General features: G+C 38.5%; 1 protein-coding gene across 1 annotated transcript in view; it reads left to right on the top strand.

Annotated features, from left to right (window-relative positions):
* The window catches only part of PRDM2 (PR/SET domain 2), a 184,562-nt gene extending 159,684 nt beyond the window's left edge, over positions 1-24,878 (top strand). Inside the window, exon 9 of the mRNA XM_051988511.1 lies at positions 22,990-24,878. Coding sequence (XP_051844471.1) covers positions 22,990-22,996 — 7 coding nt within the window. The 3' untranslated portion in view covers positions 22,997-24,878. The remainder of the gene's footprint in view (positions 1-22,989) is intronic.
* Positions 24,879-26,482: the final 1,604 nt, after the last annotated feature.

Raw genomic sequence — 26,482 nt, 5'->3', positions numbered from 1 at the left:
TAATTTTCATTTACATTATTAAAATTCTTCATTTGTTCACTCCCTTCAGACCCCTAGAATTTTGTTTCATAGTTGCTGGTGTGTTGAATGTTACAATTAAGATCCAAAAAAATTCTGATAAACAAGTAGACATATTCATAAGATAAGATTTAGAACCGTAAGGGATCTTAGAGACTGGAGGAATCTGTGCTTAGATTTTAGAGAATCCCTGAGACTAGACAGGAAAAAAATTACATCTTTACTTCAACATAATTGGTTTCCCTGGTATTCCTCTGTATTTTATTTTATGTATTTAAAAATATTCTTCTAAGAAGAGATCTCCAGGCTTCCCTAGACACTGACCTTGTAGTCCCAAGGCACAGAAAAATTTCAGAACAAGGCTTCTTGAATCAAAGACAAGTGACCTTTCCCAAGGTCATGCAGTTATGGAATAATATATCTAGAATTTGAAGCTAGGTATTCTGATTCCAAATTCAGTTTTCTTCGTTTAATCATTCGAGTCATATCTAACTCTTTTGTGACCCCATTTGGGATTTTCTTGGCAAAAGTACTGGAGTGGTTTGCCATTTCCTTCTTCAGCTCATTTTATAGAAGAGGAAACAGGTAAACAAGGGTGAAGTGACTTGTCCAGGGCCACACAACTACTAAATATCTGAAGCTGTATTTGAACTCAGATTTTCTTGACTCCAGACCTGATGCTGTATCCATTGTGGTTCCTTCTTGCCCATGATTGTTCTTTGTACTACATCGAAAATTGAATAGAGATCCATACAGTCTTACAGTCTTAGAATCTGGTTTGAAAGTCAGCTGTACCAGATTAGCTTTGGGGAGTGATAGATTATGAGCTGTGAGAAGAAGATCCTGTTATCTTAGTGGACTGACACCAGTTAATGATGTCAGGTGGAAGCTACAACAGCTGTAGGCTACCTTAAGAGAGATAGCAGCTTGGCTTTTCAGAATTAAGGAAATGATAGATTCACTGAACTCAGCCCTAGTCAGACCCCACCTGCAACATCACTTGCGGGGCAGGCACTTAGGTGCACTGACTAGGTGGGGAGCTTTTAGAGGAGATTATTGAACTGCAGAGGACTGCCATCCTCTCAGAAAATAATCTGTTGAGGGGACTGGAGAGATTTATCTAGGTGAAGTCTTTGTGTATCAGAAGAGGGACCAGACTGCTTCTGCTTGGTTTTTGTAATAACCTTACAAATTCCCTTACAAATTCTCAAAGACATCACTTGGCTTTGGCTTTTATCAGTGTTAGCTGGAGAAGGGAAGAATCAGGGGGGGACAAGATCATTATCTTCAAATACTCAGACTGTCCATGGGAAGAGAGATTAGCTTTGTTCTTTTGGCCCCAGAGGTCAGAATGAGGAGCAGGAGGGATGAGTCGCAGAGAAGCAAGAATTTTGTTAGACGTTAGGAAAAATATTTTCCCAACTAGAGCTGTCCCATAGGAAAATAGCTATTTTGTGTTGGAGGGGATGCGGGAAAACTGGGACACTGATGCATTGTTGGTGGAACTGTGAATGAATCCAACCCTTCTGGAGAGCAATCTGGAATTATGCCCAAAAAGTTATCAAATTGTGCATACCCTTTGATCCAGCCGTGTTTCTATTGGGTTTATATTCCAAAAAAATACTAAAGAAAGGAAAGGGACCTGTATGTGCTAAAATGTTTGTGGCAGCCCTGTTTGTAGAGGCTAGAAACTGGAAATTGAATGGATGCCCCTTAATTGGAGAATGGCTGGGTAAATTGTGGTATATGAATGTTATGGAATATTATTGTTCTGTAAGAAATGACCAGCAGGATGAATACAGAGAGACTTGGAGAGACTTACATGAACTGATGCTAAGTGAAATGAGCAGAACCAGGGGATCATTATACACTTCGACAATGATATTGTATGAGGATGTATTCTGATGGAAGTGGATTTCTTTGACAAAGACTCAGTTTCAATTGATAAATGATGGACAGAAGCAGCTACACCAAAAGAAAGAACACTGGGAAACGAATGTGAACTATTTGCATTTTTGTTTTTCTTTCCGAGTTGTTTTTACCTTCTGAATCCAATTCTCCCTGTGCAACAAGAGAACTGCTCGGTTCTGCACACATATATTGATTTAGGATATACTGCAACATATTTAACATATATAAGACTGCTTGCCATCTAGGGGAGAGGGTGGAGGGAGGGAGGGGAAAAATCGGAACAGAAGCAAGTGCAAGGGATAATGTTAAAAAATTACCCTGGCATGGATTCTGTCAATATAAAGTTATTATAAAATAAAATAAAATATTAAAAAAAAAGAAAACAGCTATTTTGGAGTCAGTGGGCTCTTCTTCTCTGGAAGTGGTCAAACAGAATCTGGAGAATCCTTTTTGTGGTTGTGTTGTAGAGGGGTTAGATAGGATGGAGGTCTGCTGGAAAGAAAAAATCTTTGCCCTGGAATCGGGACCTAGATTCAGATCCTACTTCAGATACCTACTGGATGTGTGAACTTGAACAAATTATTTAATTTCTCTCCCCTCAGTAACCTCATTTCCAAATTGTTGAACTAGTCTCTGAAATCTTTTCTAGCTCTAGAGCTATGATCCTATGATCTAAGGTATCTTTTTCAATAAGAGTTCACAATTCTAAATACTTCTCTAGCCCAGTTGAGAGAGTTCCAAGTCTACAGACTCCGGGTTCCATCTGCCCAGCTCTTTCTTCCCCAACTGCCTGATATTTGGGCTGTCTCCCTGTGGTCTTCCTCATAGACTACAAGCTCCTCTTCAGCAGGGATTATTTCATTATTTTCCATCATTGTATTCCTGGTTCTTAATACAGTGCTTGGCTCATAATCAGCTTTACAGATGCTTGGGACTTGATTGATAATTCTGGTTCTCCCACTTTGTTATTTAGTCACATTAGACTCTCCATGACTCCATGGACCATAGTGTAGGCCATTCTGTCCTCTGCTTTCCCTTGAAGTCTGTCCAAGCTCATGTTCATTGCTTCCATGACGTTCTCTATCCATCTCATCCTTTGCTGTCCCCTTCTTCTTTTGCTTTGTCTTCTCATTATGTGGCCAAAGTTTTTCAGCTTCAGTTTCAGTATTCGATTGTCCAATGAAAGTTGTTTTGACAGATTTGATTGCTTTCTACTAGCTAGCTATCTGAGTCTGGGCAAGTTCCTTCCCTTCTCTGGACTCCAGTTTTCCCTCTTATAAAAAGGGAGAGCTTGAACCGGGTGATCTCTAAGGCTCTTTTCTGTTCAATCTCCTGGGGAAGCTACTCAGGCTTGCTTTCCTTTGAGAGTTGTGTTCTCTTGCTCAGATTCTCCTACCCAGAAATCACCTGTCACTAATCAATGTGCCCTCCAGTGGCAAGAAAGGAGAATGCATTGCCTAATTTGGTCTTCTCCAGAGTTTTGACACATTCTTTTTCACTGGTCCATGTTCCCCTCCCTTTTTATATTGTCTTCCCCTTCCCTAAAGAGCACAGAAGAACATAAATAGATCTAAAATTGAAACCCTCTCCCCAAGATTTGTGCAATCCCTTTGGAAGAAAAATTGGTGCTGCAAAGCTAGAGCTGAGAATTATCATTGCAGGATCTTCCTTGAAAGAAAAGGACAGAGGCCTGAGGTTGGGAGGTTTGAAGGACAAATCAATAGGGTTCTTAGAGGATTCAACCTCTTCTAGGCATTCTGTTCTCACATCCATGACTTGCTGTATATTGTAGGAACAGAAGATCAACAATTTCTGCAATTGAAAATCTCTCCACAACTCTGCGAATATAGGTAAAACAAACAGTTCAAGTATGATTCCGTTTTATAGAAAATAAGACTGATACTCCAAGGTTAAGTGATATGTCTAAGTAAAGGGAGTTAAAGTCCATTCCAGTTCATCGAAAAGATTAATTCTATGTAATATGAAAAAAAAAAGGGAATTAATCAGTGAGCATTTATTAAAACAACCCAGTGTGCCAAATGCTGTGTTAGGTGCTCTGAAAAGTACTTTTCCAAAGACAAAAATAAAATGCTCTGTCCTCCAGGAGCTTTTATTCTGTAGGAAGAGACCACATGTTTGGAAGGCAGTGTAGTAGAATGGCTCTGGATTGAGAGGAACTGGATACTAAACCTGTTTCTGAAACTTACTTCCTTTGATACTTGATGAAAACTTTCATTGGTCACATCATCACCACCCTTAAATCACTGTCACTCCTCCAACACATCCAGTCAGTTGCCAAAACTTATCATCTCTCTTTACAACATTTCTCACATACATCCTCTCTTCTCTACTCAACAGCCACCACCTGAGTTCTTCACTCCTTGCCTGTAATATTACAATAGTCTCCTAGAGTCTCTTCCTACTCCATCTTTGACACAGAAGTGATTTTTCTAAAGCATTCCCTTTGCTCAACAAAGATTGCTGGCCTTTGGGCCTCTAGGAGGCAAATGTAAATTCTCACTTAAGTTCCTTCATGATCTGACCCCTTGCTAGCTTCTAGTCTTCTTATACTTGACTTCCATGAACTTTATGATCCAATTACAATGGCCTTGTCTCTCTAAGTGTGAAGTTCTCCATTGCACACTTTCATGTCTTTGCCTTGGTTGCCCTTTATTCGGAGAATGCACTCCCCCTTTCCCTCTACTTCTGGTTTTCATCCCTATTCCTGGGTTTCTTTTGGTTCGAGTACCACCTTCTTCATGAAGCCTTCCTGATACCCCCAATCTTCCTCATGCTATTTTGTACCATATTCATTTTGTCTACTCCCTGTCTTCTATATCAGAATGTAAATGAAGGCAGGGCTGATTTCATTGGCACACAGTAAGCACTTAAAACTTATTGATTATTAGTAAGCATTTAATGCTTTTTGACCATTGGAGGTGATGAGATTCCTTCAAAGTTCTACTTTTATGAACTATAATCCTATGTATAAATCCTATGTATATGTATAAATGTATTCATATATTTATTATATATAAATATATATTGCATATATTTATATGCAAACTAAAGATGAGGTAATTTCAGTCAGAGACACAAGCAGTTAGAAAAACAGAGAAGGTCCCATGTAGGAAGTACTATTTGAACTAGGCTTTCAAGAAAATTGGAGATTTAAATAGAGGTAAGGAGGGAGGGCATTCAAGGCATAGGGGATAGTCAATTCAAAGGTGTGTAGACTGGAAAAAATAGTGAATTTGGAGTCAGGAGACCCAGGTTTAAATATTCACTCTGACCTTGGACAATTCATTTAACTTTGAAGCCTCTGGATTTTACCCTTTGTAAAATAGGAATAAAGCTTATGTTATCTACCTTACATCTGCATTCATAAGATTGCACCAACAAAAAACACTTTGAAAGCCTTTTGTTCTAAGATTCCATCCCCCCCCCTTATGACATTTTATGTATTAAAACATAAACATTGTGTGTTCTAAGGGCCCTCCCAACTTTGACATTTCACGTCCAATCGTCCCTTTTTGATTCTGACATTCTAAGTTCTGAGGTCCCTCCCTCCCAGCTCTGCATTCTGTTTTTTAAGGGCCCTCTGAGTTCTGACATTGTGTTCTAAGGTCTCTCTAAACTGTGACATTGTATGCTTCAGTAACCAGGATAACCTATCTGTGGTGTTGTGCTCTAAAGCTCCCCTGAGATTAATTAAAAGCCATTGGCAAACTCTTCAGCAAACTAAACAAACCCCCAATTAAGTCCTTATGGGGAAGTAGCAAAATCCTTGAGGTCTGGCTTTGTGCTCAATGAGATTTTTCACCCAATATGTCTTATCTCCCTATGGAAATGTTTTCAGTGACCTTATGAACTCCTTCCCCTTGAAGCTGTCTGGTCTTTCCCTTCTTCTTTTTCATTCCCCAAAAAACTACCTTTTTCTTCCTAATTTTTTGAGTTAGGAATATACAACACATAAGTGCCTCACCTAGTTAAAATTATTAAAATATTAATAATCAATAAAAACATTATAATAGTTCTGGGAATAAAAATAAAAAAAATATATTTATTATTATAGGGTCCTAAGAATTAGAGGGTGGAAAAAGGTTTAAAGCCCATATGTTTGCATCTCTTCATTGTCTATATGGGGAAACTGAAGCCCTAGACAAGCAAGTCACAGGATAGGAACCCAGGTCCTTTGTCTGAATTCACTAATCTCTCTATTTTTACCATTTAGTAGTGGGAAAAGGCTTTATCTTTGTATTCTTGATGCTAAAACTTAGAAGGCGCTTCATAAATATTTGATGAGGGGGAGTAGCCAAGATGGTGGAGAGAAGCTAAGAAGTTGGCTGAGCTCTCTCCCATTTCCCTTGAAAACAATGATAAAACAAGTTTTAAAAGAATTCTGGAATGACAGAATCCACCTAAAGATGGAGTGAAACAATTTTCTAGCCCATGGACTTCCAGCTAGCAGGACTTCCTGAAAGATCTGTCTCCCTTGGGTAAAAAGGGATTTCAGCACAGTGCAGGTGGTACCTGGGCAAACAAGTGGAGGCTCTTGGACACAGCACAGAAGTTGTGGCTCAGCAGGCCAGCTGTGAGACCTCTAGCCCCCGGCACAGCAGGCAAACTGCTAGCCCTAGAACCCAGGACACAACAGATTTGACTTGGCCAGCCATCCCAATGCAGTGGGCAAGCTGCCAATCCCAAATGCCCTGGCACAGAAATCCAGTGGCCAGTGCAAGAAATTTGGGATAGTGCTCCTTGTACCCTGGGAGCAGAACTCAACTTTAAAAACGGAGCAAAAAACAAAAAAGAGCCCTGACCATGCTACTATGGCAGCAGGGAAAATCAAAACACAAACTCAGAAAGGGACAGCATTGTCAAAGTTCTATATGTGAAACTTCAAAGGGTTTCAATAAATTGGTTTCAAGCCCAAAAAGTCCTCATGGAAGAGCTCAAAAAATTTAAAAATCAAATAAGAGAAGTAGAAGAAAAATTGAGAAAAGAAATGAGTCATGTCAGAGAATTATGAAAAAAGAGTCAACAGTTTGGGAAAAAAGGACAAAAATTGACTGAAAAAAACAAAAATCCACCAATCATCATTCTGAAAGAGATGCATCCCATACTGAAAACTCCAAGAAATATTGTTGGTAAATTTCAAAACTGTCAGGTCAAGGAGATGATACTGCAAGTAGGCAGAAAGAAACAATTCAAATATGATGGAGTCAGTCAGAATTATACAGGACTATCACAGGGCTTGTAATATCATATTTACGGAAGGCAAAAGAGCTTAAATTATTATCAAGAATCAGCTACCCAGTAAAATTGAACATAATCTTTTAGGGGAAAAGATGGATAGTCAATGAAATAAAGTACTTTCAAACTTTGCTAATGAAAAGACCAGAGATGAACAGAAAATTTTATCTTCAAATGGAAGACTCAAGTGAAGCATAAAAAGGCATACAGTAAAGAAAATAACATATAATTCAAAAAGGTTAAATGGTTTATATGGGAAGATGAGACTTGTAATTTTTAAGAGTTGCATCTCTACTAGGCTAGTTAGAAGGTATATATTTAGGCAGAGAGTTTGTGGGTATAAGTTGACATTGAGGAGATGATTAAAAAATTAAGGGGTGAAAAAAGGATTGTACTGGGAAAAGAGGAAAAGGTGAGGCAGAATGGGGCATAAAAGACAGGAAAGACTTAAAACAATAGAGCAAAAAAAGGGTGGAAGTGAGAATTGTTTGAATCTTACTCTCATCAGATTTGACTCAGAGAAGGAATAATATAAAACTCAGGTAGAGAAATCCTTCTTATCCTATAGAGAAGTAAGGGAGGAAAGGAGAAAGAAAAGGCCAATAGAAAGGAGGGCAGACTGTGGGAGGCAGTAGTCAGAAGCAAAATAACTGGTGAAAAGGGACAGAATGAAAGAAAAGAGAAAAGTATAAAAAGGTAGGGTGAGGATGGAGAGAAATACACAGTTAGTAGGCTCCAATAAAAAAAGTGAATGGCATAGTGGATTAAAAAACAGAATCCTACAACATGTTGTTTACAGAAAACACACTTGAAGCATGACAGAGTTAAAAAAAAAAAAAAAAAAAACTGGGGTAGCTACCCTGATCTCAAAGTAAAACCAAAATAGATTAAAAGAGATAAGGAAGGAAATTATACCTTGCTAAAAGATGCCATAGACAATGAAGTAATACAATACTAAAAATATATGTACCAAGTGATAGAGCATCCAGATTCTTAGTGGAGAAGTTAGGTGAGTTATAGGAAGCAATAGACATCGAAACTATACTAAAGGGACCTCAATCTTCTATCAAAACTAGATATATCTAACCACAAAATAAAAAATAAAAAAATTTAGAAGGTAATAGAATTTGAGAAAAGTTGGATATCACAGACTTCTGGTGAAAATTGAAAGGGGATAGAAAAAAATAAACCTTTTTTCTCAGTGGTACATGCCACCTACACAAAAGTTGACCATATATTAGAGCATAAAAACCAGCAGAAAGGCAGAAAAATGAAATTCATTCTTGTGTGCATTTAATTTAAATGCATATATAATAAAAGGCTACAAAAAGATAGATGAAATATTATTTGAAAACTAAATAACCTAATCCTAAAGAATAAGTCAAACAACAAATCATAGATACAATCAATAATTTCATCAAAGAGAATGACAATAATGAGATAGTATACCAAAATTTATGGGATGCAGCCAAAGCAGTACTTAGGGGAAAATTTTTATCTCCAAATGCTTACATGAATAGAGAAATTGCAAATCAGTGGATTGGGCATGCAATTTAAAATGATAGAAAAAGAACAAATTAAAAATCTTCAATTAAATATCAAATTAGAAATTCTGAAATTCAAAGGAGATGTAAATAAAATTGAAAATAAGGAAACTGTTGAACTAATAAAATTAATTGCTGGTTTTGTTTAAAAAAATAGATAAAAAATCTTTAGTAAATTTGATTTTTAAAAAGAAAACCAAATTACCAGCATCAAAAATGAAAAGAGTAAATTTATCACCAATGAAGAAGATATTAAAACAATAATTAGGAGCTATTTTGCCCAATTGTATGCCAATAAATCTGACAATCTAAATGATACAGATGAAGATTTAAAAAAATATAAATTGCCCAGATTAGTAGAAGAGGAAATACAATTATTAATCCCATTTTAGAAAAAAGAAATCAAACAAGCCATCAATGAACTCCCTAAGGAAAAAAACTTACAGATCCACATGAATTTGTACAGTGTTCTGGTTTAGCTTTCTGGAGGTCTTTGGACCAGCCTTCGTTTTTGCAAAGTAATCACCATGAGAGCCAGGTGATAAAGTCCTAAGGTGTTTATTGTCTCCTTCACAGTTAGTCTCCTTGTCTGGGGCCCTGGCTAGCTTTCTGAAGGGCCTTCAGATGGACCTTGGTTTCAGTTGGGGAAGGAGAAGGACAGGTCAGCCTCCAGTCCTCTGTCTTCTCCAAGTCTGTTCCAGTCCTCCTCTAGGTCTGACTCTGAACCTCTTAAATACTCTATTACAACTAAATCCATTCATCATAATGATATAAACCAATCATTATATTCCTAGGGAACCATTATTTGTTGTAAGGTTAAATCAATCATACTGAACTAGAGAACTATTAATCAGCATGCTAAACTAGATAACCATTGTCTCATCAATTCCACTGAGTTAATACCTTGTTATAAGAATGCTTGCCTAAGTATATTTCTCCAGAGTTCTGGCCCATTACAGATTTGCAAGTGAATTATGCCAAACATTTAAAAAACAATTAATTCCAATAATATAGAGATTATTTGGAAAAATAGGCAAAGAAGGACACAAATGTGGGGCAAATGTTTTTTCATTTTTTTCAAACTTATAAAATAAATGAACCAAAGTTTTGGTTTGAAAGATAGTGATACCTAAAGGAGGTATTAACAAATAGATGCCAACAATTAGTATCTTGAGGATAATGCCCTATGACCTGGTGGGATTTATATCAAGAAAGCAGAACAGGTTCAATATTAAGAAAACTATTAGCATAATTGACTATATCAATAACAAAATCAATGAAAATTATATGATTATCTTGATTATCTCAATAGATGTGGAAAAAGCTTTTGACAAAATACAACATCCATTTCTATTAAAAACATTAAAGAAAATAGAAATAAATCGGGCTTTCCTTAAAATGATAAATAGTATCTCTCTAAAACAACCATCAAGCATTCTCTGTAATGGGGATAATCTAGAAACCTTTCCAATAAGATCAGGGGTAAAATAAGGATTCCCACGAGCACAATATCCCATGAGCACAGCATTATATCAGAATTGTTTGCTTTAGCAATAACAAAAGAAAAAGAAATTGAAGGAAATAGACTAGGGCAAAAGAGGAAACAAACTGTCACTTTTTGCAGATAACATAATGGTATATACTTAGAGAATCCTAGATAATTAACTAAAAAACTACTTGAATTAATTAATAACTTTAGTTAGGTTGCAGGGTATAAAATAAACCCACATAAATCATCAACATTTCCATATGTTACCAACAAAGCTCATCAAGAAGAGATAGAAAAATCTCATTTAAAATAACTAGACAATATAAAATATTTGGGAGTCTGCTTCCCAGAAAAAGCCAGGAACCATACGAACACTATTACAAAACACTTTTCACACAAAGTCAGATCTTAAAAAAAAAAATGGAAAAAACCAGTTGCTTATGGGTAGACTGAACTAATATTATAAAAATGACTATCTAAATTAATTTAATTATTTGATGCCATATCAACCAAGTTATCAAAAAGTATTTTATGGAACTAGAAAAACGTCATAACAGAATTCATGTGGAAGAAAAAAAGGTAAAGAATATCAAGGGAGGGGCAGCTAGGTGGAGCACTGGATAGAGCACCAGCCTTGAAAAGTCAGGAGGACCTGAATTCAAATATGATCTCAGATACTTAACACTTCTGAGCTGTGTGACCCTGGGCAAGTCACTTAACCCCAATTGCCTCTGGAAAAAAAAAATCAAGGAAATTAATGAAAAAATGCAACCTACTTGTACCCACTTGTATTAAATATTATATAGTAACAATTTTCAAAACTATTTGATGCTGGTTAAAAAACAGAGTGGTAGATCAGTGATGTAGATTAGAAACATATGATGGTAAATGATTATAATAATCTATTGTTTGATAAACTCAAAAATTTCAGCTTCTGGCATAAATACTCATTATTTGACAAAAACCGCTGGGGAAAACTGGAAAATAGTATGGTAGAAAGTAGGCATAGACTATCATCTCATAGACCATATTAAGATAAAGTCAAAATGGATATATGATTTAGATATAAAGGATGATACCATAAGCAAAGTAAGAGAGCAGAGAATAACTTACCTGGTAAGCTCTATGGAGAAGGGAAGAATTTGTGACCAAATGAGTTAGAGAATATTTTGAAATGGAAAATAGATATTAAATTACAAAGTTTTTGCACAAACAGATGCAACTAAGAATAGAGACAAAGCAGAAAAATAGGAAACAATTCTGATAAAGGCCTAATTTCTTAAATATGCAGAGATCTGAATCAAATTTTTAAGAATACAAATCATTCCCAGTTGACAAATAGTAAAAGGATATGAACAGGCAGTTTTCAGGTGAAGAAATTAACACTATTATTTAAATATGCTCTAAATCACTATTGATAAGAGAAATGTAAATTAAAGCATCTCTGAGGTATCACCTCATATTAGATATTGGATATATTGGATAATATGACAGAAAAGGAAAATGATAAATGTTAAAGAAGATATGGGAACACTGGATCACTAATGCATTATTGGTAAAGTTGTGAACTAATTCAACCATTCTGGCAAGCAATTTGGAACTATGTCCAAATGGCCACCAAACTGTGCATACCTTTTAATCCAGTAATAACTCACTATTGGGTCTATATCCCAAAGAGATCATAAAAAAGGGAAAGGACCCATATGTACAAAAATTATTTATGGCAGTTCTTTTTGTGGTGGCAAAGAATTAGAAATTAAGGGAATGCCTATCAGTTGGAGAATGGCTGAACAAGTTGTGCTATATGAATGTGAAAGAATACTATTGTGCTATCAAAAATGATGAACAGATGGGTTTCAGAAAAACCTGGAAAGACATATGAACTGATACTGAGTGAAGAGAGTAAAACTGGGAAAACATCTTACACAGTGTGATGATCAGCTATAATTCACTTAACTCTTCTCTACAATACAATGATTCAAGACAATTCCAAAAGACTTCTGGTGAAAAATGCCATCCATATCCAGAGAAAGATCTATAGAGTTTGAATGCAGATTGAAGTATACTATTTTCACTTTTTTATTGTAGGTTTTTCTCCTTTTGTTCTGTTGCTTCTTTTACATTATGACTAATGTGGAAATATGTTTATCATGATTGCACATGAAGAACTTATATTTGATTTCTTGCCATCTTGGGGAAGAGGGATGGGAAGGAGGGAAAGAGGAAAAATGTAAAACTCAAAATCTTATAAAAATGAATGTTAATTATCTTTACATATAATTAGAAAAAATAAAATACTATTTACTAAATAAATAAATATTGATAAATTAAACATTGAATTATTGAGAGATAATAATGATGAGAAGAGGATAAAACTGAAAACTGAGGAATCCCTTCATTAATGCTCACCATGATTGTGTATTAGTTGATTAGATGATCTTCATTTTGGTTTCTCTGCTTCAATTCTGTCTCTACTGTATTGCATTTTAGACCAGCGTCATTAAAGTGATGTGTTCAAGGCTTAAGCTAGAATTTCACTCCCTATTTGTTGTATTCCAGGGGCTCCCTTTTAATTCTGTTATCGAGCATAAACTCTTCTGCTATACATACATACACACACACACACACACACACACATATATATATATTCCTTCAAAATTCAGCTTAGAGGCCAGCTTCTCTTTGGAAGTCTGAAAATGTCTTGTGTGTAGAAAGGAATGCTTTTTGAGGAACTGGTTGGGTGAGATGGCTTCTGAAGACACTTCTATGCAATTTGGCAATTCTCTGCTTCAGTCCAGTTTTCCCAAAAGGGCTTGTCTGAGTTCCCAAAAGCAGTGGAGAGCAGGACAGCCTTTCAAGCCCATATCTTTTTTTCTGTATTCTTGTGCTCTTCCCATACCCTTTGCCTCCTTGCCCTCCTTAAAATGGTAGGGCACATAGCCTTTGGCTAAGAGGCATCACAGTGCATTAAGCGTTCCCAATTTCAGTGTTTCATAATTGTTATCATTTCCAAAGTACCCTGAAATCAACTCATCTCCTTCAACTGGTGGAGCATGGTGTTCCACTCCCTGGCCCACAAGTAATAGGGATCTTTTGTCTTGGATATGTCTCTTGTGCCATGTACGCCTGGGACAGTATGTACTGCCTGTTCAGTGAGGAGGGTGTCAGGATGATGCAATCACTCTCCAGCTGGCAGGTCAGAACAGTCTGCAAAGATTCTCTCACAGGTTCTTCCCCTTCTCTCTCTTAGCACTTGTAGGGGAATAGTTTCCCCACTTATTTCCTCCTTTTTGCCCTTGATGCTTAGCATGAGAGCCGGACTCAAAGTAGCCTTTGTGTGTTTTCCTATACCAATTCCATATGCTAATGGAAGCCCATCCTTTTCTCAGTCTAACATTCAGTGTTCTAAGGTTTTATTTTTTAAACTCATAATAATTTATAAACTCATATTATAACAACTGAATTTGTAGGAACAGATGGTGATAGATTAATATATTACTCTTTTTAGGTAACATTTGTACCTTAGAAAGTCTTCTGTTCTCAAAAGGGAGAAAGAGGAATGTTCTAGCCTTCTCTATGACTCTACAGCTCTAACAGCGTTAGGAGCAGTGGCTGGAAGTAACACAGAGGCAGTTTTGGATTCCACAAAAGGGAAAGCTTCCTCACAATTAAGGCTGACAAAAAGTGGGATGTGCTGCCCCAAGAAGTAGTGAGGTGCCTGTCCTTGGGACTTTATGTAGAGGCTGACTGACATGTCAAAACGATCAAAGAGGAGATTCCTCTTCATATATGGGTTGGGCTAGATAAATCCTGAGATCCCTCCCAATGCACAGTCTGTACTAAAAACAAACCCCAAAGAATGGCTGTAATGCTGGGAATTTGGAGTACCAATTTAATGCAGCAAATATTTGTATAGCATCTTCTCTATGCTGAGCACAGTGCTAGGTGCTGGAATGAAAGAGTTTAAATAAGACACAGGAACCCTTCTTCTATGAAATGTAAAGTTTAATAGGAGAACAGAACATAGATAACTAAACAGTACAGTTTCTGCTTAAATGTGAATATAGTGCTATGGGGAGAGGAAGTGCCCATCAGGAATAAGGTAACAAAGAGTGGGGAAGATTTCATAGAAGTAGCAACATTTATGTTGGGTTTGGGATAACATTTGGGATAGAGAGTTGTGTGATATAAAGCATGAAGGCAGGACTGCACAGGGTATGTTTAGAGGGAAAGAAAGAAGTTTAATATGATTGAAGCATAGATAACAAGGCGGGTGTAAAAGTAGTCTGTGTTAGTTTGTGGAGGGCCTTAAATGCCAGATGAAAAAGTTTGAATTTTCTCAGGACTTAGTTTTCATTATTCAGTTGCTTTTAGTGTCCGACTCTTTTTGACCCTGTTTGGAGTTTCCTTGGCATAAATACTAGATGGTTTGCCATTTCCTTCTCTGGCTCATTTTACAGATGAGGAAACTGAGGTAAATAGGGTTAAGTGATTTTCTAAGAGTCATCCAGCTAAGAAGTGTTTGATGCTTAAGAAGATGAATCTTTCTGACTCCAGTTCTGATGCTTTATGCACTGTATGTCCCCTAATTATTTCAGGGGTTAGTATAGCGCTACTAGCATTTTGTGAGCAGAGGAGGGACTGTGAGCAGATCTATGCATCAACATTAAGGACAGATGCCGGTGCCTTCCCCTGGAAATGACTTTATCTACTCTATACATATTTTAGGGCAAGATTAATTATTTATTTAAAGTTATCTCCTTTGCTAGAATGTAAATCCCTGGAACAACTGATGCATGACAGCTGGAAAAGCAAACAACTTTAAAAGTCCTAAAAGCCCTAATTAATTCAGTGACCAGTCATAATTCCAGAGGGCATGTGATGAAGCAAGTTACCTCCTTTCTGACAGAGGTGGGTGGGCTCAGGGGCCAGAAGGAGTCAGAGAAGTTTGAAAGTGGCCAATATTGTTTCTTGACTCTGCATATTAGTCATAAGAAGTTTTTCTTTTTTTTTTTTCTGGAAGTGGTAGTAGTGGTGTGTGTGTAATATATGTATATGTCTGTACAGATATGTATGTATGTGTGTATATATAATATACACATAAACACACATAAATGTATATGTGTATATGTATATTGTGGGGGGGTAAGGAAGACAGAGAAAATGATGTGCCTGGAAAAATAGACTGTTATTAAATCGTCAAGAATATTGATTAAATAGTCAAGAGGAATTTGAAATAAAGCAATGAAGGGGCAGATATTAGAGGCCAGGGAATTTTTTGAAGCCTCTTAATCTTTATTGGGTAGATAGTATGTACTGTTCATCTGTCTGTCTGTCTATCTTTGTCATTGTTCATTTAGTTCTGTCCAGCTATCTTTGTAGTTGTTCATTTATATATCTATCGTCTATCTTATCTATCATCTATCTGTTTATCTTTCTGTACATCTACCTGTCTGTTTATCTATCTTTGTAGTTGTTCATCTATCTACCTATATCTGTCTGTCTGTCTATTAATCTATGTATCTATCCACTCACATATACACATATGTATACAGTTTGTGTATATATACGTATCAAAGATTGACTGGAGTACATGGCTGTGCTGCTGAAAAGAGATATGAGGGACTGGAGCAGGTGCGTGCCCACAAAAAGATCCCTGGGAAGCTTGAGAAGAAGCCATATATAAAAATATAGAGAGAGACATTTTAGGGAATGGTAACATACCTTTCATTCATAGGATGAGGCAGAGCAAAGTGGGGATTCCCGACAACAAAGCTTCTTTCCTATCCTAAGGAAATGTTTAGGAACTGCTAAGCAAATTAAATTGTTCAGACAAAGGTGATCATGTCAAGAAAAACAGCAACAAAAGGCACTGGTTCTCAGATCAGTGCAATCTTGACCAGAGGGTTTGCTGTGCAACATAACTCCTCTCGATAGGAAGGTGGTGGACTGTTAGTACAGAATGAGGCTTGTGTGGTCAGCCACAGCCTATGAGTTGGCTCCTTGTTCTTGGTTGTGCTTCTTTGTTGAAGGAGGATTTGAGGGAAATCACTTGGCAGTTATGAAAAAAGTGAAAAGTATATCAGTGAATCATTTATTTATTTATTTAAATAACTTTTTATTGATAGAACGCATGCCAGGGTAATTTTTTACAGCATTATCCCTTGCATTCACTTCTGTGATGATTTTTCCCCTCCCTCCCTCCACCCTTTCCCCCAGATGGCAAGAGTCCTTTACATGTTGAATGGGTTGCAGTATATCCTAGATGCAATATATGTGTGCAGAACCGAACAGTTTTCTTATTGCACAGGGAGAATTGAATTCAGAAGGTATAAATAACCCGGGAAGAAAAACAAAAATGCAAGCAGTTTATATTCATTTCCCTGTGTTCTTTCTCTGGGTGTAGCTGCTTCTGTCCATCTTTGATCAATTAGGGCTCTCTTTATTGAAGAGATCCACTTCCATCAGAATACATCCTCAAACAGTATCGTTGTTGAGGTATATAATGATCTCCTGGTTCTGCTCATTTCACTCAGCATCAGTTCATGTAAGTCTCGCCAGTCCTCTCTGTATTCATTCTGCTGGTCATTCCTTACAGAACAATAATATTCCATAACATTCATATACCACAATTTACTCAACCACTCTCCAATTGATGGACATCCTTTCATTTTCCAGTTTCTAGCCACTACAAACAGGGCTGCCACAAACATTTTGGCACTTACAGGTCCCTTTCCTTTCTTTAGTATCTCTTTGGGGTATAAGCCCAGTAGAAAACACTGCTGGATCAAAGGGTATGCACAGTTTGATAACTTTTTGAGCATAGTTCCAAATTGCTCTCCAGAATGGCTGGATGTGCAGTGAATCATTTATTAAAAAACAAATGAAATGGTACATTGCTTGAAGGTCAGAGGCTTTTCTTGTTCTTCTCTAAGGGAAGGATGGAAAATGGTACAATCCAATCCAAACAAGTTTAAGTTCTAGCTCTATCCCTTCCCAAATGTGAGAGGCAGCCTGGGGTAATAGGAAGATTCCTTGGCTGCAGCATGGGAACAGGTATTTGCCTGGGGCGGGGGCAGCAGGTAGTGAGACTGAGGCAGAAAGAGGTCACTCACTAAACAAAAGAGCCTGCACCTGAAGCTGTCTTCCATGCTGCCTGAGAAGTTGAGTATCATGATGAAGATTTTGAAAATTTGATCTGATTTTCTAATTGATCTACTTTATCTTCTCAGAGCAATGTTCATACTATTCCTGATTCATCCTCAGTGAACAGGGGAATCTAATTGATTTCACATATGTCTACCCTTCTTTCTATTCCCTTAGCCCTTCACCATGACCTTTCTGAAGAAGTTAGGTTTTGTGTGAACTATAGCTCTGTGCTTCCCTATCTGCCTTCCCTCTCCCCATAGTGGGGGAAAAAAAGAGCTCAGTAGACTTTTAGACTGAGTCAGGGGGCAAAAAAAATTTGTTAAATGTTTTCTCTGTCCCAGGCACTGGGCTAAGTGCTGAAGATACAAGGAAGAGCAAAAAGAGGTTGCCTGATGTGAAGAAATTTAGATTCTAATGGGGAGAGACAGCATGCAAAAATGGATGTGGATAAAATAAGTGTTCTATCAAAGAGATAGAGAAGAGAAAGAACCCCAGTGTCTAGGATTCTCTACAAGTGATGGTTCCTACCTAGAAGTGATAAGGCTTTTAAGAGGCAGAATTGAGAAATCACACGTATCATGTGTGTAAAACAGCCCTCATGCTACATCTACAGTGTCAGCTATCACCTACGTATTGATGCAGATACCCCAAAGCGCTGGTACTAAGCAGTCACATCAGCCTTCATAACATTCACACTTCTCATGGATCAGCCAAGCAGGCAGCTCAACAAGCCCAGTGGGCTTCACATTCAGTGCTGAGGGCAAGGATTACACTTTACACTTCCATATTGGTATTTAATTTTTAGTCTCAAGTCAAATGAAGTATGCCCCAAACTAACTTTAATCTTAAATGGGAGACCTTGAGTATTGCTCAGGCTTTTAAAGACATGGCTCAAAAGCACTTCATTTTCCCAGGAGAACACCATGTTCTGATTCCTAAGACTTATGTTCTCTTCAGAGAACTGGGCCCATAACTTTATGTCCTATATTTGGGACAGAATGAAAATTTTAAACTCCAGTTTCGGCCACCCACACAGTTTGCCCCAGGCAGGATGGGAAAGCAAGTGACATTTATTTTTCAGCTACTCTGCCTTCCCATTTCTGGGTCCTAGGTCACAGCCGCCCCTGTCAGTGTTATGTTGCTAAACCGACCCATGCTGTAGCCCTTTTTTCTTTTTTTTTTTCAAAGTCTTCAAAGCTATTTGCTGAGCATTTTTATTTTTTCCTTCTTGATTCTCTTTTTTATAAAACTTTTTATTTTTATTATTAAAACTTTTTATTTACAAAACATATACATGGGTAATTTTTCAACATTGACCTTTGCAAAGCCTTCTGTTCCAAATTATCTCCTCCTTCTCCCACTCCCTCCCGTAGATGGCAGGTAGTCCAATACATGTTAAATGTGTTAAAATATATGTTAAATCCAATATATATATGTATATATGTATATGTATATACATATTGATACAATTATCTTGCTGCACAAAAAAAAAATCAGATCAATAAGGAAAAAACTGTGAAAGGATACAAAAAGCAGGCAAACAACAACAGAGAGTGAGGATGCTATGTTGTGGTCCGCACTCAGTTCCCACAGTCCTCTCTCTGGGTGTAGATGGCTCTCTTCATCACTGAACAATTGGAATTGGTTTGAATCATCTCATTGTTGAAGAGAGCCACGTCCGTCAGAATTGATCATGTTTAGTCTTGTTATTGCCATGTACAATGATCTTCCGGTTCTGCTCATTTCACTCAGCTTCAGTTCATGTCAGTCTCTCCAGGTCTCTCTGAAATCATCCTGCTGATCATTTATTATAGAACAATAATATTCCATAACATTCATATATTAAAATTTATTCAGCCATTCCCCACCTGATGGGCAGCCACTCAGTTCCAAGTACCTTGCCACTACAAACAGGGCTGCCACAAACATTTTTGCGCATCCAGGTCCCTTTCCCACCTTTAAGATCTCTTTGGGATATAAGCCCAGTGTTTCTACTGTATGCACAATTTGATAACTTTTTGAACATAATTCCAAATTTCCAGCCCTTCTTTCATAGATTCCCAGATCTCAGAGTGGAAAGGGCCTCCAGCATCCCCTGTTTATTCTTTTATTTTTACTTGTTGCCAATGCTAGGCATTTCACTCCCCTCCCTGCTTCTTGTATAGGACTCTTAGAACATAGTGAGAATTATACTTGGCATTAGACTTAAAGTTGGACAAGGGAAAGCTAGTTAATATTATTAATCATATTAATGATGATAGCTAGCATTTAAATAGTACTTTAAATTTTGTGAAATGATTTACTAGTATTATTTCATTTGATTAGCAAAATGTCCCTGGAAGGCAGGGTTTACAGTTGAAAAGACTGAAGCACAAAGCACTTGCGTGACTTGCAAGGCTTATTAGAGGGATGAGATTTGAACTCAGGTCTGACTTACTCCAATTCACCTGGCCCACCTAACTGCCTGAAATGCTACTGTCCCACTTCAAAGAGTAACACATTTTCCAGGAAACTCCCAGAGATATGGGTCAGAAGGGTTAGAATATTTTTTATATTTGGTAGGAGCTGTCCACATAATGAAGCCCAGGGTACCAGACTGGCCCCAGATTTGGAATGTGTGTGTGTGTGTGTGTGTGTGTGTGTGTGTGTGTTGTTTGTGTGAATATGATCTTGGATTGTCAAAGACTAGGTTGGTGAAACATAAACTGACAGAGCTATAACCAGGGCTTTGTTGCAGGGCACAAGAATTTAGACAGTTGTTACTATCAATTAGCAATTAGTTACTAGCATTTAGCAGCATTATTTTCACCAAGTAGCATAGAAACAGCTGAGCTTAGTATCTAGCTAGTCAGAATAGGGATGAAAAAGGGGGGGCCTGTGATTTCATTGTTATAGAAAGCTCTGGGCTGAAGAAGCTCCACTCATCTCTTACAGGTGGCAAGATAGTGAAGTAGCTAGTGTGCCAGACTTGGAGACAGGAGGACTGGAGTTCAATTCTTACATAAGATATTTCCTAGATGTGTAATATTGGGAATTTCTACCTGCCTCAGGTTCTCTAACTAAAAAGGGGGTAATAGAACTTACCTCCCAGGGTTGTGAAAATGAAATTAAATAATATTTATAAAATCCCTAACAGTGACCAACACACACACACACACACACACACACACACACACACACACACACACAGATAATATAGTAGGTGCTTGATAAATGCCTATTTCTTTTTTTCTCCCAATTCACATGAGCCACCTTCTCTGAAATTTATAGATATGAAGAGCTGCCTGTCTCCTTTGAGAGGTTAAGAAGACTCATTTGGGGTTACTTGGCCAGCATGTTTCAGAGGCAAAACTTGATTCTAAAGCCAACTCTCTCTCTACTACACTAAACTGCTTCTCAAGACAAATTAGATAAAAAGGAAAGCTATCAGATGATCCCTCTTTCCTCCCTAAATATATCTCCCAGTGTATTCCCTCCTGGTCCTGTGTCTAGGGGTATCTCTGCCCACCCTCACAACTATATTTGTCTTACAAAGTAGATAGCTTTAAGGGGATGTTTCTATTGTGGCCTGCCATCTTTTGTCACACTTGTTCTAGGCCACCATATTGCTGTTTAAAAAAAAAAAAAAAACAACTTTTGTTTTTTATTTTCAAAATATATATAAAAATAGCTTTTAACATTCACCCTTACAAAATCTTGTATTCCAAATTTTTCTCCCTCATTTCTTCTACCATTTCCCTAGACAGCAAGTTATCCAATATATTTTAAACATGTGCAATTATCCTTTACATATTTCTACATTTATCGTGCTACATATGGGTGGAGAGCTGACTTTGCAACCAGGAAGGCCTGGATTCAAATTCTGCCACTGACCTGTATTGGCTCTTTAACTCTGGGCAAATCCCCTTACTACAGTCTATGCTCTAAGCAACTTGCTAAGCAACGTGACAAAGTATGCTGACTTGCAGCTCCCTTTCTGGAAGGGCTCTTTGCCTGGGAATTCCTGGGTTCTATTCTTGGACACCTCCTCTTTCCTTATAGTTTGGCTGGTGGTCTCTGCCACTGACCCCCTCCTTGTAACTCTTGACAGCAAAGCAGGATCTTGCATCCTTTGCCCTCCCCTTGCTCCTGCTCTCTACAATTTGTCCCAGTTCATCTTTCTATTAGCTTTGTGAAGTCTGCTGATTTTGTTCATTGTCACTTCATCCATTGTCCTTCTTCCCATGAATCCCTGGATTCCTTATATTCACCATTTTCCAAGGCATAGTAGTTAGATTTCATCCATTTTGGGTGGTTGCTAAGGGCTAAGAAAAGGATTGGTCCTTGGATCTTCCAGGGACCTCTAGGAGGAGAAATGGATCTCAAAATACACCCCCTCCTCAGATACCTAAAACAAGAAAGCCAAAAGCCTGACACAGAAAATCTTTGAGGGCAGCCAGTATGGGAATTTAGTCCATTCAACAAAAATATACTAAATGCCTACTGTTTGCAAGACACTTTTATGGGTGTTAGTGGGGTGCAGATGTTCAGGGAGGACCAGCACCTCTGGCATGAGGACTTACCGAGCACTTTTCAGGGATGCTTATCCACCTTTACTGTCTACCTGCCAGTCAACTCTCCCCGGTGGCTCCCAGAAGCTGTAGCATTTCTGGCAGTCATAGCCCAGTAGAACCTCATGGCAGATAGGCCACACCAAGATTAGCATAACAGGTGGTCCTTTGGTGAGTTAGGCGGGTGTCTATCCCAAGCACTTCCCTCTCTGGAATGGGCAGATGAGAACAACCTGTTCCAGGGGTCCTGATGGCGACTAAAGCAGCAACTATGGAACTCCCGGAGCTTAGCCAGACATCAAAGATGCCCAAATCATCCTCTGCCTCCTGGACCATCACAGCCCCACTGACTTTAGTCCTGCCTCTGGACTGCGATAACTCTAGAAGAGGGAACGAGGTCAAGACTTTGTGGAACTCTGCCTCACTTAAATCCAGTTTGCACATGAGTCAAGATTTTACTGTATGATATCCTCTGTCCTCTTCAAAAATGAAAGATGAATAACTAGATGCCAATAAAAATAATGATGATAGTAATAATTATAATCCACATTTATATAGTGTCTTAAGAATTGCAAAGTGATTTATTATGTCATTTGATCCTCCTAACAACCCTGGGAGGTAATTGCTACCATGAGCTCCAATTCACAGTTGAGGAAACTGAGGAAGATAGGGTAAATGACTCGCTCAGGGTCACACAGCTACTACGTGTCTGAAGCTGGATTTGAAATTCCCATTTTCCTGACATCAGGCCCAAAGTCCTATCCAAAGAACCAAGCAGTTCACAAATAAAAACAAACCTTTCCCTGCTCTTGAGGAGTTTGCATACTTTAAGGGAAAGCAACTTATACTCCAGTAAGTAAGTTTGAAACATGTATAAAGTAATGGGTGGTGTATATGTGGTGAGCTCTAACACCTGGGAAGATGAGGAAGGGCCTTGTCTAGGAAATGATGCTCAGGGAGTCTCACAGGGCGTGAGATGTGCAATTGGAGGAGAGACAGAATCGCCCTAGTGGGAGAGCCGGTGCCAGGCAAACGAATCCTAACCCAATTGTGCCTTTTTGCTCCTCCACAGCTCCTGAGATGACACCTGCATGAGCAAGGCCCACGGGCCCCGAGGCTGCCATGCATGACGCGCTCTTCCTGTCCTTTGGTCCTGAGAAAGAGAGAAAAAGACGAGTCTCTGGGTGTGAATTTCTGTCTTCAAAAAGGAGACCTGAGCCCTAGGGGGACATGTGATGGTCACTGACTGCCCTGGGTCCCTTCAAGGGTGATGTTAGAGTGTCTCCTTTCTGGGGTGGGCTGCAGGGGAAGAACAACACGACCCCATGGCAGAAGGTCATGGCCAGGTTTGGGTCTCTCTTTCTATGCAATTGTTTTTCAAGAGTCCCTCACCCTGTCTTTGCCTCTAAAGTCATCCATTGCCATTAGCTGGAAAAAGAAGCTGGGATTGGGAAGTTGGAGGAGGGGAGAAGGTTCCTGGATTTGATACTCCCCTCTTCCAACTTCCCAATCCCAGCTTCTTTTTCTCCAAGTTCTGCAGAAATTCGCAGAGGGCAGAGATGCTCCTGGAGTCTTGCTGAAAGTCTCCTGGTGATCTGAGGCTCCCCCACCCCTGGGAGGGGGTAAGGAAGAAGCAAGCCTTCTTGCCTAAAAATTGATTTGGTGGGTCTTTACCTCCAGATTTTAAACTCCCATCAGTGCCTGTATTGTTGACTTTGGGCCTAGGGCCTTCCCTTCAAGTCTAGCTTCTCCAGGGAAGGCAGAGAAGGTGGGCTGGGATGCTTTCACCTCTGCTCTTGTCCCTGACTATGATGCTGTCATGGGCATCTGAAGTCCCTAGGCTCTCAGTTTCAAGTAACATATGAGTTTGGAAAAAAAAATGATTTAGGAGTATAGAAAAAGAGGTCAGGAACAGCCAGATGGAGTAGGGGTGGAGGTGGGAGAGCCCTCTACACCTAGGAAGAATAGATGAACTAAGGCTGGGATTTTGAATTGGTCCAATGCAGTTCCCAGGCTTTGTGCCTTTGAAGGCAGGCCATGTGGAAAGACTCTCTTGGGATCATTTTGGCGCCATTAAATATTCTTGGCTTGATATTTCAAACCCAAAGTTGAAGGACATTTATCAAAGTATAAGAATCTTGACATAATGTGATTGGAGGCTATTGGGTTTTGCTTTTGTTTTGTTTTTTCCTTTTTCCTTCAGGGCTACAATGGTTTAATCCCCCAACTCTGTAAATATGAATGAAGATGATTTTAAAAGCATGTATTTATGTCCCTGATTGTAAATGCTCCATTTTTAAAGTTTTCTAACTCGTGTTATTTAATGACTCAACCAACTGCAGTAAGGTGATGGAGATGGGTCCAGGAGAAGGATCTCATGGAGATAAATCCTCACATGGGCAGGAAAAAAAAATGGAATCACAGTTTTAATGTCACAATTTGCACATTTACATCAATGGAAAACTTTTCTCAGTAGGTAATAAAATGGAAGCCTTACTCTCCTCTCCAAATTAGTTCTCTAGCATGAAAATGGTGGATTTTTCTTATCCCAATGATAAAATTTTGACCCTCTCATTGTTCAAATTCACAAAATTTTCCTTCTTCCCTCCTCCAATTCCCAAAGTATTTCTGCTTCCAGGGAAAGGGTTTTGTGGCTGAAAGTCCATGAGTTTCTCCTTCTACCCTAAAATAATGACTATTATTGGGGGTAAGGTTTATTAACTGAGGGGAAATCATTTTTTGCATGTGAAATTTTGCTGGTCATCTTTTAGCACTCTCCTCATGTGATTCCTGATCTGAATGTCCCAATAATGAAAAAGAAAAAAAAAAAGAAAAAAAGTTTTATTTTTTTTAAAGTGGTGTTTCCTGGTCAGTGCTGGTCTTCTGAACATTGATTGCTGAAGACTCTGTTGTTTGTCTGCCATGTGAAGAAAATTAACAATAAAAACAAACAAACAAAAATGAAGTGCATCTATAGGAGAAGCATGTGTGAAGAAAGATCCTTTTCTCTTATTCTCCGCTTGCAGTAGCAATTCTGCATTTGGGTGGGAAGTTGGGCTAGCCAGGAGCTTTTGACTCTGAGAGGGAAGAGAGAGCTCTGGGAGCTGAACCATTGACTTGTAATCCCCTTTGCTGTTCAACATCCACAGCTTTCTTCCTGCTCCCTCTCCCTCTCCCCTGTTGCTCACTATGACTCTCTCTCCTTCCTTCTCCTCTGTTCTCTTCTTCTCTGTTTCTATCTTTTCACCTACCTTCCTCCCAATCAGGAACCACATCTTTCTATACATTTTCAGCATTATAGGGCTTTCCAGGGGACCACTAAGCCTGTCTAGGAGGCCACAACTATAAGGTAGAGTTGAAAAACAGATAACAAATGGGGGATTATGATATTGACGTGGGAGATTGAGGGAGATATTCATGAGAAGGAGAAGATATTGATAGGGAAGGTGGGGAAAGAAGCATTGATAGGTAATTTTAAAAACATCTATTGATGGGCATTTGAAAATCTTTCATTAATGGAAAGTTGGCAAAGAAGTGAAAATCAATAAAGGCATTGATGGGAAATTTGGGGAAACTTGACAGGAAAGATGAAGAATAAACATTGATAAGAGATGATGAGAAATTAGTATGATAGAGAAATTGAAGGAAATCATTAATAGGAATCAAGGACATTGACAGAAGAGATTGTGAAGGAGGTATTAATAGATGGGGAAGCTTTAGACAGTAAGTGAGGAGAAGATACTGATGAGAGATTAAGTTAGTGGTGGGAAGTGGAGGCGTTAATAGGCAGGTTAGATTAGCTATCAATGGAAGAGATAAAGGGGAAAGTTAGGAAGAGAACATTGTTGATAAGGGAAGTTCAGGAGTGGCTCAGAATTGGCTTAATTCTACAAAGGTTAGAAATGAAAACTCAAACTTTTCCCATTAATGCATCCACCTTGCCTCAAGAAATTAAGAGAAATAAACACATTTTACTTAAGATTAGAAAGAACAGAAATAAAAGGAAAAGGTAAAAGCAGTAGATTGTTAGTTCTTTTCTCTTGGCTCATCTCATACCCTGCCATTTTCCTTTCCATTTTCAGAGAAGAGAGGGGAGGGAAGGAAAGAACAGGGAAGGGCTTGAGAGACAGTCTGACACCATTGTGACACCACTTCCCCTGGCTGAGCTAAGGGCTTTGTTTCAGCCAGAAACTACTTATTCCTCCCGCTGACATCCTATTCTGCTGATATTGTCCAAAGGCCCATGGATTAGAGCAAGAGGGAAAACCTCCTTGTGAGAAGATGACCCTTGGAGAGCCTGTTCAAACTGTGACTCCTGCCCAGGCTGCCAACCTCTCTAGTCAATCAAAGACCCATTCTCTCCATGCTTGAAAAGTAAAGGACATTCATCCGTTTTCAAGCAATGTCCATGCTGTGTTAATGAGCTCCAGAAACTACCACTGACTCCTTGCCTTTTAGATCCATTCCAGCTCTCTCTGTAATCCTATGTCATGACTTAATGGGGGCAAAATGTCATATTTAAAAGAATTGGCAAATGAGAAAGATAGTCATCTTAAGAAAATCTC

Source organism: Antechinus flavipes, chromosome 3, assembly GCF_016432865.1.
Source record: "Antechinus flavipes isolate AdamAnt ecotype Samford, QLD, Australia chromosome 3, AdamAnt_v2, whole genome shotgun sequence".
In the NCBI taxonomy this organism is placed as follows: Eukaryota; Metazoa; Chordata; class Mammalia; order Dasyuromorphia; family Dasyuridae; genus Antechinus; species Antechinus flavipes.
Note: the sequence above shows the minus strand (reverse complement) of the source record. Positions and strands in the feature narration are given on the sequence as shown.